This window comes from Haliotis cracherodii, unplaced genomic scaffold, assembly GCF_022045235.1.
Source record: "Haliotis cracherodii isolate W230 unplaced genomic scaffold, xgHalCrac1.p SCAF_6, whole genome shotgun sequence".
NCBI lineage: Eukaryota > Metazoa > Mollusca > Gastropoda > Lepetellida > Haliotidae > Haliotis > Haliotis cracherodii.
This window is the reverse complement of record NW_027266319.1, coordinates 19,985,456-20,001,932: the sequence shown is the minus strand read 5'-3', so window position 1 is coordinate 20,001,932 and position 16,477 is coordinate 19,985,456. Positions and strand designations below refer to the sequence as shown.

At 40.9% G+C, this 16,477-nt stretch overlaps 1 protein-coding gene across 5 annotated transcripts in view; it reads left to right on the top strand.

Moving 5' to 3' along the window:
- LOC139446209 (cytosolic 10-formyltetrahydrofolate dehydrogenase-like) overlaps positions 1 to 12,075 on the top strand; it is a 56,894-nt gene extending 44,819 nt beyond the window's left edge. For all 5 annotated transcript variants that reach the window (XM_071227534.1, XM_071227535.1, XM_071227536.1 and 2 more), the window contains exons 22-25: positions 1,438 to 1,543; positions 2,777 to 2,976; positions 5,240 to 5,317; positions 5,842 to 12,075. In XM_071227534.1, the coding sequence (XP_071083635.1) occupies positions 1,438 to 1,543; positions 2,777 to 2,976; positions 5,240 to 5,298 (365 nt within the window). In that variant the 3' untranslated portion in view covers positions 5,299 to 5,317; positions 5,842 to 12,075. The remainder of the gene's footprint in view (positions 1 to 1,437; positions 1,544 to 2,776; positions 2,977 to 5,239; positions 5,318 to 5,841) is intronic.
- Positions 12,076 to 16,477: the final 4,402 nt, after the last annotated feature.

Below are 16,477 nucleotides of genomic sequence, written 5' to 3'. Positions count from 1 at the left end.
AGGGACCAGGTGGGTTGTGTGGTGGAGATTATAGGGGCCAGGTGGGTTGTGTGGTGGAGATTATAGGGGCTAGGTGGGTTGTGTGGTGGAGATTATAGGGGCCAGGTGGGTTGTGTGGTGGAGATATGGGCCAGGTGGGCTGTGTGGTGGAGATTATAGGGGCCAGGTGGGTTGTGTGGTGGAGATTATAGGGGCTAGGTGGGTTGTGTGGTGATTGTAGGGGCCAGGTGGGTTGTGTGGTGGAGATAGGGGCCAGGTGGGTTGTGTGGTGGAGATTATAGGGGCCAGGTGGTTGTGTGGTGGAGATAGGGGCCAGGTGGGTTGTGTGGTGATTATAGGGGCCTGGTGGGTTGTGTGGTGGAGATTGTAGGGGCCATGTGGGTTGTGTGGTGGAGATTATAGGGGCCAGGTGGTTGTGTGGTGGAGATTATAGGGGCCAGGTGGGTTGTATGGTGGAGATAGGGGCCAGGTGGGTTGTGTGGTGGAGATTATAGGGGCCAGGTGGGCTGTATGGTGGAGATAGGGGCCAGATGGGTTGTGTGGTGGAGATAGGGGCTAGGTGGGTTGTATGGTGGAGATAGGGCCAGGTGGGTTGTGTGGTGGAGATTATAGGGGCCAGGTGGTTTGTATGGTGGAGATAGGGGCCAGGTGGGTTGTATGATGGAGATAGGGCCAGGTGGGTTGTGTGGTGGAGATTATAGGGGCCAGATGGGTTGTGTGGTGGAGATTATAGGGGCCAGGTGGGTTGTGTGGTGGAGATTATAGGGGACAGGTGTGTTGTGTGGTGGAGATAGGGGCCAGATGGGTTGTGTGGTGGAGATTATAGGGGACAGGTGTGTTGTGTGGTGGAGATAGGGGCCAGATGGGTTGTGTGGTGGAGATTATAGGGGCTAGGTGGGTTGTGTGGTGATTGTAGGGGCCAGGTGGGTTGTGTGGTGGAGATAGGGGCCAGGTGGGTTGTGTGGTGGAGATTATAGGGGACAGGTGTGTTGTGTGGTGGAGATAGGGGCCAGATGGGTTGTGTGGTGGAGATAGGGGCTAGGTGGGTTGTATGGTGGAGATAGGGCCAGGTTTGGTTGTGTGGTACTTGTTTGAGCAATTTTTTTGAAGATAACATGTAAATTTCAACACAGTACAAAATGGCAGTTCAGTACCACCTCACACAAACTTGAATGGCAATATATGATCGTAAAATGAGTAGAAATTAAGGACAGACAGAAAAGATGAAAATATGTTTTCAGAAAATAATCTGAATTTGCCAGAGGAATGCCATTTACAGACCCATCGTCATGTTTGCTAGAAATATGAGTTCTATCACAAACAAACTTCAGTAATTCACTTTTTGTAACAGCAGTGCTAATGCAAAGTTATTATTGATTTACAAAACTGTCAGCAATATTCGGGACACTGAAGTTGAGTGACTGTGTGATGTTACAGGCCTGTTCCTGGAGCCGACAGTGTTCACGGGGGTCGAGGATCACATGTTCGTAGCTGAAGAAGAATCATTCGGCCCGATTATGATCATCTCCACCTTTCCTGATGGGTTAGTATCAGTTTCAGTTTCAGTATCAGTATTATGCCTCAAAGTGAGATTGACCAATCAGAGAGCAGAACTACTAACCCCATATGAACCTGTATACCGTCAAAAATCCAAGATGGTTGTTACTGACCTAATATGAGACTGTTTACTGTCAGTAACAGCCATTTTGGATTTTCCAACACCCACCACACATTTTTCACATGACAATTCTGGTACAGAAATTTGTTATTTAACACTGTTTTGTATTTTAAATCATTAATTTTTATGTGCAGGGACATTATTATTTTTTTATATGATCACGTTCATGATTTATTGATAAAGATGATAGTTAAAATTATCAACAAGATTTGGCCTCTAATGTTTGAAGAGTGGTCTCCCTTTGACCTTTGATGTCAACGGTTGTAAGCTGTGTGTCGAGTTTTCATTTTGACATGACGTGTGATGTGGATACCAGATAGCGTATACTTTTCGGCATAACAAATTTGTTACAGTTGTCTTTTGTTGCCTTTTACAGTGTCATATCAGGTTAGCAAAAATATATATATATATATGACTGAAGACACCATAACTAATAGTATCAGAAACAGTATCAAGCACCCACTGATCCATTGACCAGGCTTATAGCATATCAGACAAATCTCCACCTTTTCTGATGTATCAGTGTCAGTGTAAAGTGTATCAGACACACTTCCAAGTTTTCTGATGGGTTGTTGTGACCCGTGAAGATTCCGGGATAGAATAGGTCTTCAGCAATCCATACTTGTCGTAAAAGGCGACTATGCTTGTCGTAAAAGGCGACTAACGGGATTGGGTGGTCAGGCTCGCTGACTTGGTTGATACATGGCATGGTATCCCAATTGCGTGGATCGATGCTCATGATATTAATCACTGGATTGTCTAGTCCAGACTCAATTATTTACAGACCACCGTCATATAGCTGGAATATTGCTATGTGTGGCGTTAAACAACAAACCAACGAACCAATCTGATGGGTTGTTATCAATATACACTGTATCAAACATGTATCAATACCAGCCTCATGCGTTCTGATATTTTATGTTCTCAGCTCCCTGGGGAGTATCCAACAATACCATATTCCTTATTGAAGTGTCCCCCCATCTTCCCTGAGGTGTGCTTTAAACCGATGGTTATGGCTTTGAATCCCAGATTTGTATTTCTCGGTTTTCTTTGCACCAAACCTGTGCTCACTCACTCACTCACTCATCTGTCTTCCAGGGATGTAGAAGGCGTGATCCGGCGCGCCAATGACACAGAGTATGGCTTGGCTTCGGGCGTCTTTACCAGGGACATTAACAAGGCTCTTCACGTTGCTGACAGCATCCAGGCAGGCACTGTCTTCGTCAACACCTACAACAAGACTGATGTTGCCGCTCCCTTCGGTGGATTCAAGCAGTCAGGATTTGGGAAAGATTTGGGTAATATATTCCCCCTCATATCTTGTTAATGTAACAATGCAGATTTGTCATAGCTGCTAAATTGAGCATGCTTCACAATTTGATTACTCCATAGTAGTCACCAAATGTGAACTTTTTTGAGAGGCATTTAGAAGTTTGAGTACTAAGTAAGGCTAAGATATATGGATGAACATCACTTGCTTGATAACGGTGTTAGAACCTATACCAAAACGTCGCTCCTAATTGTAATAAAGAAGTTGTTCATCCATATATCTTATCCTTTCTCCAAATGTGAGTTAAGGGGAAGTAACTCTTTTAGCCCTATGGTCACATACAGACATCAAGCTCCACACAGTGATATCCCGTTAGTACATCTCTCTATACTATGGATGCTGACAGTCAAAGCTCCTCGCTGTGCTAGGCAGCCTGCAACCATGCATGCAGTGGAGCTTTTGATATTTTGTTCACAAACAAAAGATGACAGTCGCGACATCAAATAATCTTCCCCCATCAACATGATCAAATTTTTGTTGTTTCAAATTAAGTTTCTTTTTCATTTCCACTATCATGGAATTTGTATTGTGAGAATGTATTGGGAAAGTTAAGTGCTTTTCTAGAACCATTCTGATCATATATTCAAATGGGTTCCAATCCCGGTTAGCCCCGATTATGTTTCTAGGTTTGTCAGCACCATACCTATGCTCGTGGGTTTCACCGAAGTGGTAAACGTCTGAGACCTGTATCACTTGGGGCTTTCCTCCCACATTAAGCTGACACGCCGTGATATGACTGGAATACTGTTAAAGGCGGCGTTAAACCCAACTCACTCACTCACTAATTATCTGGGAAATAGTAACTCAGTGATAAACCTTATCCTGAAGCACTAGAATATCCGTTACAAAGACATACACACAAATATACATGTCACTACATTTGGGGTTAGAGGGAAAACTTTCAACATTCTTGTGATGGACGTTAGTTGGCAGCAATAAGAGCGGGAAGGTAACGACGGTGTCGCGCTTTGGGAAGGAGTTGGGACTGTTCAGCATTACTTGTTCACTATCAATTTATGAACCTGTATGTAATAGCTATTGGCGATTTCATCTGTGGATTATATTGTTATATGTGAAGATCGTGGAGTTTATGAAGAATGATAAACTTTGAACATTCAATTGAAAACTTATGATCGGAAATAGTAACATGCATAACTTTTTAAATAATGACAACATTGGGTATAATAATAACTTTATTGATAATTTACAACAACAATGGCTGTAGTTGTGGCAACTTCCAAACTTTCGGGAAGTTGTAATCTATCGGACCGTCATTCAGGCGATGTTTCTGACAGATCACGATCTGAAAAATACTATCATGAAAGTGTATCCTGTGGATAAGCCGACCCCTTTCTACAGAATCTTTTTTCTGGTCCTTAAAATTCGGGTTATCTGCGGACATATACGTCACCAGTGTAATCATGCTTCTTTAACAGTATTCTGCTTTTCCACCACCTTCGACGCTCACTTTATAGCTATTAAAGATATAGTGTTACATGCTGGGCACAATGGTAAAACCCCTGTGAGGTGGCATTTAATTCCACTTGTCACTGTGTCCCAGTGGCCTCAGTCTCTGCAGTTTGCTGAGCTGAGTTGCTTCCCTTAGGCGCACCAGACACCTGTGATCACGGTTTGAATCCCGGGTTACCCTGATTATCTGATAGTGCTATACCCATGATCGCGTGTTTCACCAAAGTAGTAAATATCTGATGCTTGCATCATTTACGTTTTTCCTCCCACATTAAGCTGACATTCCATGATTTAACTGAGAGCATTAAACCCAACTCACTCACCCTTTAAAACAGCTTATATGACAAGAGATTAGGCCTTCAGCAACCCATGTTTGCCGTAAAAGGCGACTATGCTTATCGTAAGAGGTGACTAACAGGATCGGGTGGACAGGCTCGCATGTCATCGTATCCCAATGGCATGCTCATGATGTCAATCACTGGATTGTCTGGTCCAGACTCGATTATTTACCGACTGCCATCATATAGCTGGAATATTGCAGAGTGTAGCGTTAAACAACAAACAAAATCATTCTGTTGTTCTATCCTGATACAAAGTAGACGTGTGTAGAATGGAAACAACAGTATAGCCTTCTCCTCCCACATGCTTTCATGGATATCTTTAGCTCAAATATCTCTACGTAGCGTCTCCAAATGTATAGTATTTGAGAGACCGTGTATCTGACTTCCATGACAATTTACTTATGACACTGTGTGTTGCAGGTCAGGAGGCTCTCAATGAATACCTCAAGACGAAGGCTGTGACAGTGGAGTACCACTAAGGCACCCTGGGAATGATTGGTGTGTACTGCTGTTAACATATTTCTCCCGGGGGCTTCTGGTTAGGATTAGCCTCCAGCAACCTATGCTGATCGAAAAGGATGATTTCAGTGATCGGTTGGCTTGGTGACTTGGTTGCTTGTGTGTCATCGTACACCCATGTTGTGGATCGTTCACAATATCGTCACTGGATTGTCTGGTATGGACAATCTTATTTACTTGGCACTGTTATACAGCTGGATTACTGCTTAGTGGGGTGTTAAACAAAAAAACAAATAAACAAACTAAAGATGCTCCAATTCTTTACTTTATGTACTTAACAGGAAACATTCAACCTCTCCCACAATGATATCAAAGAGGTGATTCAACCTTAAAGAGATTGCAGAAATATCACCTCAGAAAATGGGCTTCACATATTGTGCCATTGTGGGGATTCGAACCGGCAGCTTTGGCATGACAAGCGGGTGCTTAAACCTCTAGGCTACCACGCAGCTCTCAGACTGCCATAAATATGTTACTAGAATTCTTTGTCCGTTCTGTTGCAGAACCTCCATGGAGTGCCTGACAGTGGTGGACGTGCAGTAAACACCCAGCTAGTCCTGTGTACCTTGCTTCTACCAAAGACTCTATCTGCCTCTCTGCTTTGCTTTGAAGGAACCGTCATAGAGGATAGTGTCCCTGGCTGCTTGGGGGATATGGGAGAATCACAGTACTGTGAATCAAGTTGCTTACTATATAATGCAGTCAGTACTTCATAGGTACTTATACTGAAGCAAGATTTATACCATAAGGATAATCAAGAAATAGTTTGAGGCCATATTTGTAGCCTTAGTGAAGAGTTTGTTTCAGTTTAATGCCCTTTCAAATCTAGGTCCGTAGTAGTTAGTGCAGTGTGTGTAAATTGGACATGGTCGTCGTGTATTTTCTAGACTTTGGTTTATAGAAATAGAGGCTTGATCTGTTTAAAAACTGAATGTGAATGTTAACTCCTACTGGTTTTCTGTTATTCACTGTAGGATTGTAAACTGCATTGTCTGTTTGTCAGGATGTCGTGTAAGACAAAAACTTGCTGCTCAATATCTCCTCATCTCGTAATGTCAAGTAGAGTAGAAGGTCTGTCATATGTGATTGACGTAGCTGGCCTGTTTCAAGGTACAGGTCTGGGACCCACCTTCACTGAGTGACCTTATTGCTCCGCTAGTTTCTTGTACTTAAGTGTATACCTTTCTCTAAGAACTAAGATTATTTGTTGAATGTTGTGTCATTGTACTGACTGATTGTGTCGTATTGACTGTCATTGTGCTAACTGATTGTGTCATAGTACTGACTGATTGTGTCATAGTGCTGGCTGGTTGTGTCATAGTACTGACTGATTGTGTCATAGCACTGACTGATTGTGTCATAGCGCTGACTGATTGTGTCATAGCACTGACTGATTGTGTCATAGCACTGACTGATTGTGTCATAGCACTGACTCTTTGCACTGACGGATTGTGTCATTGTACTGACTGATTATGTCATACTACTGACTGATTGTGTTGTAGTACTTACTGACAATGCTGATCTTAGAAATAGTGCAAATACCCTACAGTGAATGCTCCAAAATGTAAATAACTTCCTCTTATTCCGACTACGTTGTATGAATGTCTGCTTGAAAGGGAGTACCTGTGCTGAAAACAAGATCTCTTTGTTTTTGATCATGCTCAGGGCTACATCAGCATCAAACTGGAAACAATCCTTATAGTTTATGTATTCATATCACGACACCTGTCCTCTGAGGTTCAGTGGTATAACTATGTAATTGGGTTTCAGTAGTTTGCATTTGTCTACTTACAAGACTTGACTTATTGAGTAGAAACTTTATCTTATACTTAATATTAATTTTAATACTATGATTTTGAGCATTATGTACATAATACAATGTTATGTAAGGTGTTTGGAATGATGTGCTGGCTATAAGCTTGTTATGGAAGTTTGCCTGTTATCTTTGGAAGCTCCCGAGTTGGACAGTTAATGGGCTTTCTTGTCTCTGTTGTTAATTGTATGAATGATATCTTAATATTTTGATTTAATTTTATTATTGGCAGAATTGGTACATCTGCTTGTGTTGTGTTGACTCAGTTCTCTGTCGTCCATATTATTGTGTTTTATCATCCAAAACTTCCACTGGTCATATCGGTGATATGAAACTGCATCACAATGTTCTGAAGACCATTGTGATGTCATCAATGACAATGATGTCACAATCAAATGACATCATTAATCCCGCTGCCACTAAAGCTGGTTAGCTGTACTTTTACATTCAAGAAACTGATTTGTGTTGTTTACAAACTAAAAAAAAAATTAAAAATTCATTTTGATGATAAATATAATGTCATCTGTGTGTTTTGATATCAAATATATTTTTGATAGAAAAATTCAGAGGATTCTATTTAGAGACTTGGCCGAAAATGGGAAGCTTACTGTGCTATTGAAGTTTTATTTTTAATTATGAGAAGTGCTGCGTTTGTTATTATGACAAGTGCTTATCCCAAAATGGGAAAAGCTCACTGTGCTATTTGCGTTTTTATGTCTTTTTATGATAAAAGTGCTATGCAGGTTTTTCTGTCTGGTTTGCTGTTGTCTTTGTTTACTTTACTTTTGTTTTGGTCCTGACATAAAACCCCATCAGAACAAACATCATGGTGTCAATAGTTAATCATTGCACATTTTATTGATTGATTTTTATTGTGACCTAATGTATAAACTCCAGATGTTGTTCATGACTTAAACTGTCATATACTACACAAAAGAAGTTAAGGAACACCCAGTTCTTTCCCATTACTAGAGTTAATCTCTTATGCAATAACTGGAGTAACATGAAAGAAGTGGGTGTTCTTTAACTTCTTTTGTGTAGTATATGTGTCATAGCAAAGGTAGAACCCTGTAATAGTGATAGTGTCTGTTAACTTGTATTACCATATGGTTCAAGATAAATGTGATAATCAAATCCTGCTACCTGTGATAATGATTACACAGGCCGTAGAATATTGTTGACTTGGAGACACTACTGTTGACAAGAGTACAAACAACCTTCACCTGATATCAGGCCCAAATGCTGTTGTTAAACTATCTATATAACATGTGTTATATTGCCCAGGTTTAGAATACCTGTTTCACTAATGATTGGCTCACAGTCGTGACAATTGACAGGCATTTCATGTTGTATTGTGCTTCATATGGTCATAAAGGCAAAGGTGATCCTTGTATGAATAAATAATAATAATAACAATACATCTGAAAAACTTTTTTTATTCCCCATTGTGCAAACTAAGTGGTAATTAATGGCCGTTGCCAATGCATGATGTAATATGATGTTGATGTAACTCGGTGTCGCTGTGGTGTTGATCAGGACGGTGATGGTGTACAGGATGTGTCCTTGAGATTAGTAGAGTGAGTGAGTGAGTAGGGTTTACGCCGCTTTTAGCAATATTCCAACAATATTACGGCGGGGGACACCAGAAATGGGCTTCACACATTTTACCCATGTCGGAAATCGAACCCGGGTCTTCGGCGTGACCAGCGAACGCTTTAACTACTGGGCTACCCGACCGCCCCTGAGATTAGTAGACAAAGAAGTACTGATTATCTCTACCCTGAACAACTCCTAATATTTTGCAGAAAGACTTAAGGTATTAACTCTAATAAGTGCTATGGTAGAAGCAGATTTAATGTAAGAAATCACTTTGCCTCGTGTTAGCCCGGTGTATACATTGTCCATTGGAGACTATTGCTGATTGTCCTTGGTAACTAATATCCTGACAATAGTTCCCAGCATACAATGGGATATATTGCTACCAGACCTAGAAGTCCTGGGATGTCCATTTTCAACTGGTTCAACCATATTTGTGGTTAAGGGTGAAACGATACACCGATATTCCGATGCATCGCGATACTTGACCCGCTAACTTGGTTATAGCGCACGGTAACGCATGGCTCCCCAAAACGTACTTACATTTTTAATAAGCTCAGGTTTTACACCGACATGTCTTTCCCCATCTCAAAAACATTATCAGCTGATCCCCGCAAGCACATAACACCGGAAATACCTGTCAGCAAATCCGAACTGAAGTACGCAATTAAATACCATTACTATACTATCTTGTTATTAAAACGTGTTCATTATATATCTGCACTTGTGTTTGTAATATATTTTATTAATTTTACTCAAAATTTCATTTAATATTGTTTTCATTAAGTTATGTGAAATCGTGTGTGAAGAGATACTGCAACCACGGTCAGATTACCGCTTTTGACGTATTGAAACGAACTTTAGTTGCTAGAGAATGGATACATATATTAAAAATGCCATACTTTGACTCCTTAAAAGTCATGTGTGTGGCAATTTGGCGAATATATGTCAACATAACGTTTTCGCAATCGAAATACATGTAGCACGGGAAGTCCCTAGGGTGACTGATCAAATTGTTCCATACGTAAAAATATCCTGCAACAGCAATCACCAGTACCAAAATGCTACACTTGTGGTTTTTATAATTTGAAATATATATATATATATAGTAAAAGCTGCAACTAAGGTAACACGATATTGGAATATATTATTCCTGATAAAATTCTTTAAAGTTGTATCACCGGTGGAGTACATTAATTATTTTCTGGTGTTTGAACTTTGAATTGTTTTTAAGGAAAGTTAGAGAAAGTTCCAACTTCAGTAGTCTTGTTATTATAAAATAATTTTGACTGTTCCAAAATCATGAAAGGTTCAATCTTGACATGCTTTAAGTCTTGTTTTATTTATCATTGCGTATCGAGATACGTATCGTATCGTGACCAGAATATCGAGATGCGTATCGTATCGTGACCTTCCAGTATCGATGCAGCCCTATTTGTGGTTCATTGTAGTTTTGTTGGAAGGTTCCAGGTCTCTATAAGCGCTGAGTATGTAGGTTTAACATACAGAAAGTCATCTACAATAACAATGGCCCCAACCAAGCACTTTTATCCTGAGGAGCAGTGAGACAGCCTAGTGGTTAAAGCGTTTTCTCAGGCCTGAGTTTGAATCGCCGATATTTGGAACTATGTATGAAACCCATTTCTGGTGTCCCCTGCTTTGATATTGCTGGAATATTGCTAAAAGTGGTGTAAAACCATACTCACTCGCTCACATTGACCCTGAAATGATAAGCAAGCTAGTGGTGGCCGGCTAATCGCTGAAATAGTTAACTGCATCGTGCTTATTGGAGGAAATGCGGTACACTTGAATTAGCAAGGGAGAGGCGGCCTGTTGCACAGGATGTCTTTTTTACACAAGATTTCTTTTTATTTTAGTTTAATCGACTTTGAGAACATACCTACGTGATGCAAGAGAAAGTCATGAAGCTATTGTTGACTATATATTATCACCTCCAAAAGAAACACGAATACCATATATGTTGGTTAATATATGAAGACTTATTCATAATCAAGAGATATTAGGTGAACCGATGCTCATAAACGCATCACACGTGATGTCAAAGATCCATGACTTAAGATGTACCATTTGACTCAAGCAGGATTAGCTTGTACAGTTTGGAAATAACATGACGCATTTTGTTAATTGATTAAAGACACTGTGGTAATATTTGACTGATTGTTAGCTTTGTTACTTATTGGTACACATCCCTTTTCAACGTACATACTTCTCAACATGTTTCTTTGCTTTCCGTTTCTTTTGGTGATGAGTATATTTGGTGTACTATGACGTAGGTGTTAGTTATTCAGAAACAGTGCATCTTTACTAGCCAATCAAATGCCAGTCAATACTGTTGTGACCACTAAACATTTACACCTGGAATAATATCCCGTATACGTAGGTAATACATACTATTAATATAATTACCCTGTGGAAGGTGACACTGATGTTAGCGGCTACTTTATCGTCTGTATATAGAAGTTACTAAGTGCGTGCTACATTGTAACCCTCCACAATATTTGTACATAGAATAAATACTATTTTTGTAATAGCTGTCAAAGCGTACATGTTAAACAGGATTCCACGGATGCAAGTGATGTTTGTCCACATGTGGTAAATGTTTAGGAAACATGTCTTCTGATGACCTTTTGCATTAGTTTAGAGTGACTCTGCTTGTCAGAGGTGACTAACGGGATAGGGTGGCCAAGCTCGCTGACTTGGTTGATGCATGTCATCGTATCCCAGTTGCACGGATCGATGCTCATGTCAATCAATGGATTGTCTGGTCCAGACTCTATTATTTTGACTTATGAGAAGTTACCTTTAGCTTGTGTATTAACCATGGTATCCATGTTAGTTTTTGTTAAACTTGAACAATTTGAATTCAAAAGCAAATGCTATAGTAATCACAAGAATCAATCAAGACTGTTGATTGTCTATACACTTCTGTGGGTGTACCGTAATAGGAAACCTCATATGTCTTGATACATCTTCCGGATAATTATAATAATAATAATCACATTATTATTATTATTATTATTATTATTATTATTATTATTATTATTGCCATGATGAGCTACTAATCTGTTTCCTACTTTAGAAAAGGGCCCCCGCCCCTGAAGCTATTGTGGGATTATGATTCAGTGTTAATGTGAATTTGACGATGGCATGACCCATCCTTGACTTGTCCTTAGTGGTTTATCGCCATTGGCAGTGTTAATAGATACAATACAACACAGCTTGACATGTGGACAACAAGCTGTCAAGCTTCAGGTGGTGGAAGTGTGAAGGTTTGCAACAATAGTACATGAAATAAACATATCTGTGTCAATAACATGTTTATTGTTTTGTCAAAACATTTAGTCAATTCAGTATTGATGTCAACCAACTGACCGTCACAAATTTCTTTATGATTGGATTTCTGTGGTCGTTTGTCTAGTTGATCTATATTTCCCCAATATTCACTTCTGTCTGTGGCTATATCACATAGCCTGTGTATTGTGGAGTGCCGCTTTAAATAACAATGAGGCACATATAGATCTCTTTTCGGGGAGTCGCCAAGTAGTTGATGTTGATGCAACCTCCTACCCTCTTTGTGTGTCCCAGTCGTCTAAGGCGCCCCGATTCGCTGTGCAGAGTTGCGTCCCTTGGGCACGCCAGAAACCTATAATTGCGGGTTCGAATCCTGGTTCGCACCGATTATTGTCCTCCGCTTCGCGCAGCGGGGGTTATAGTATTCAGGACCATCCGTACGTCCGTCCGTACGTCCCACCTGTTTGTTGCCGCGATATCTCAAGAACTAAACACTGGATTGTCTTCATATTTGGAACTATGGTGTATATACAGACTCCGCAGACACCAGTCGGTTTTGGTGACCTTGACCCCAATTTCAAGGTCACAGCAGGCAAATCTGCTTTTGGAGTTGGAAAATGGTGTTGCCGCGATATCTCAAGAACTAATCGCAGGATTGTCTTCATATTTGGAACTATGGTGTATATACAGACACTGCAGACACCAGTCGGTTTTGGTGACCTTGACCCCATTTTCAAGGTCACAGCAGGCAAATCTGCTTTTGGAGTTGGAAAACGGTGTTGCCGCGATATTTCAAGAACTAAACACTGGATTGTTTTCATATTTGGAACTATGGTGTATATACAGACTCCGCAGACACCAGTCGGTATTGGTGACCTTGACCCCATTTTCACGGTCACAGCAGGCAAATCTGCTTTTGGAGTTGGAAAACGGTGTTGCCGCAATATCTCAAGAACTAATCGCAGGATTGTCTTCATATTGGGAACTATGGTGTATATACAGACACCGCAGACACCAGTCGGTTTTGGTGACATTGACACCATTTTCAAGGTCACAGCAGGCAGATCTGCTTTTGGAGTTGGAAAACGGTGTTGCCGCAATATCTCAAGAACTAATTGCTGGTACTATGGTGTATATACAGGCGGGGGACATTTCGTCACTTTGTGACAAATACTTGTGTTTCTAGGTTTGTCAGAACCATACCCGTGGGTTTCACCGAAGTGGTAAACGTCTGAGACCTGCATCACTTCGGGCTTTCCTCCCACATTAAGCTGACACGCCGTGATATGACTGGAATACTGTTAAAAAGGACGTTAAACCCTACTCCTACACTCTTTCATTACATGTGTCACGTGATCACAAATAACAAATCAGGTGAAGCCAAGTTGGTCGTGGAGAGTCGTGGTGTGGTGAAGGTGTTTCGGCAGTTTGGCCCTAGAGAGTTCCTAGGGCTTCGGTCTTGTCCCACACAGACGCACATGTAACACAAGTGACTTTGTTCGAAATGTGCCCCAGTTCACCCAGCAGTGAATGGGTACCCGGTAGGATGAGATGGTAATGTGGTTGTTAGCCTTCAGTGCTTCACAGACAGCTTGGGTTGTATACTCCCCTGAGAGAAGAGAATGATTGTTGAGTGCACACTAATCCAGTGACAGGGGTAATAACAGCTCTTTGAGCATGGCCGTGTGGTGTGGAAATATGCTAAAAAGCCTATTATTACAATTAGTGCCTCCATTATGAGCTGGCCTCCTCCGTGGTCTAGTGGTAGAGCGTCCGCCCGGAGAGCGGAAGGTCCGGGATTCGATCCCCGGCCGCTTCATACAAAAAGACGTTAAAAGATTGTACTTGTTGTTACCCTGTCTGGCGCTCGGCATTAGGGGGCTAAACAAGGACTGGTCGGCTCGGAGTCAGTACACTGTGTCTGAGTGGGGTATTCATGGCAAACTGCGGCATGGTATCTCAGTGAGCTAGCACTATAAATCGGCATCAGTCCGGACTAGTACAAGCAGCCACACACATACACGTGCATGCACGTGCAATAATCTTGGACGAGACGTTAAACCCCATTTCACCTCACCTCACCATTATAAGCTATACTCCCATTACAAGTCATATCACCATTTTTGAAGCAATCGAAAACGCCAGGGTATTTATCATAATAGAAAGGAGATAAAACACCCTGGGCTATCGAGGATGATAAAGCAGTACAAAGTGCTCTCTCTGTATTGTGAATACAGACTGATTCATGTTGAGAATAACACTGATAGCATTATACAAGTCATGTATCTCTGTAGACAAATTGGGCGGTGGGGTCAAGTGGTTAAAGCGGTAGTAAATTGTTTCAAACAAAATACCCATGTATGTAACACTTACGGCAGACATACACCGCCGGTACGGAACAGCCACAACAACCCAAACCAACAAATGTAACATTGTGACAATAGATTCAGCAGCCCCTTATACCAGATGGGATGCCCCGAGACTGCACAAAGGCTTCGACGTCATACCAACCGAGACAGTGATGATACTGTGACATCTTCAGAAACCCCCATCTACTGTTCATCGCAAGGAATCGCCACAACAACGTACTTCTAACAATTACATTAGTCGATTCATAATTCATTAGAATGCTTTGAACACTTCCAATACCCTTTCAGTCGTCAAAACTGCAGCTAAAAGAATAAAAATGTCTATAAATCAGATGCATTTTGAGTTTTGCTTGATTAAAAGATAATGTTTGCCCAAATAAATGAACTCCAATACGCCAAATATAAAAACGTCACTTCAGAATGTGAAAAAGAATTATAGCATTTGGGCGTTTATTTCATAATACGGTATGCATGTCTGGTTTCCATTCCTTAATATGTTATCGGAATTTTATTTCATCTGGGGATCACTCTGGTCTCACATACGCATTGATGGTAAGTATTCATCAATATTTCCAAGGCTGCAACTCTTAAAACATAGCCTAAAAAACAGCTAAAACTCCCCTGAGTTTTGTGAGGATCGAACCTGTGACCCTGACAGTGACGTCATGCAGCTGTCGTTTGGGGATAGCTGTCAAAACGGATTAATGAAGAGAGTGACCACTCCCCGCCAGTTGATTCCCCTGTCGCACACCAGTCGATGATGAATGAGGGATATGGTTGTTCATTCACTGTGGACATAATGCCATCGGCTGTTGTGCCTGCTGTGCCATACCTCAGTGTGTCAGTCAGTGTGGTATACAAGTGTATATACGTTATGTATGTCTCAGTCAGTGTGGTATACAAGTGTATATACGTTATGTATGTCTCAGTCAGTGTGGTATACAAGTGTATATACGTTATGTATGTCTCAGTCAGTGTGGTATACAAGTGTATATACGTTATGTATGTCTCAGTCAGTGTGGTAATCAAGTGTATATACGTTATGTATGTCTCAGTCAGTGTGGTATACAAGTGTATATACGTTATGTATGTCTCAGTCAGTGTGGTATACTGGTGTATATACGTTATGTATGTCTCAGTCAGTGTGGTATACAAGTGTATATACGTTATGTATGTCTCAGTCAGTGTGGTATACTGGTGCATATACGTTATGTATGTCTCAATCAGTGTGGTATATGGGTGTATATACGTTATTTATGTCTTAGTCAGTGTGGTATATGGGTGAATATGTGTTATCTTTGTCTCAATCAGTGTGGTATATGGGTGTATACGTTATTTACGTCTTAGTCAGTGTGGTTTATGGGTGTATATACGTTATCTATGTCTCAATCATAGTGGTATATGGGTGTATATACGTTATCTATGTCTTAGTCTGTGTGGTATATGGGTGTAAATACGTTATCTTTGTCTTAATCAGTGTGGTATATGGATGTATATACGTTTTCTATGTCTCAATCAGTGTGGTATATGGGTGATTATACTATTTCAGCTAGTGTGATATAGTCTATATCTCTCTGTGTTGTCTCACTATCAGCTGGCGTGGTATATTTGTTTCTACTTGTGTAGTGTATTCATGTTTAATATTTCCGTGTTGTCCCACTCACACATGAGTGAGTGAGTGAGTGAGTGAGTGAGTGAGTGAGTGAGTGAGTATCACTGTCGTTGTCCGCTGGGTGTGAGAGGAGAGCTCATGTCCGTCTGAAACGGATACTTTGGTGAGACCCACTGTCAGTGTCATGATACTGACAAATCCGACGTGCTCCGACACTGAACCAGGGTAAAGTTGTATTGAGCGAGAGCGTAGCTAGAACTGAAGTATAGCATGCCTTTTCTCTTTGCCAGTGTAAATAGTGGAATGTAGATTGAAAGACGGAAATAGCAACACGATTATCAGCCCGTGGCATAACACCTCTCTACAACATGACCTAATAATCAGCCATTCGCTATTGTGATAAGACCTCATTGGTTTGAATAATTAATGACGGGACG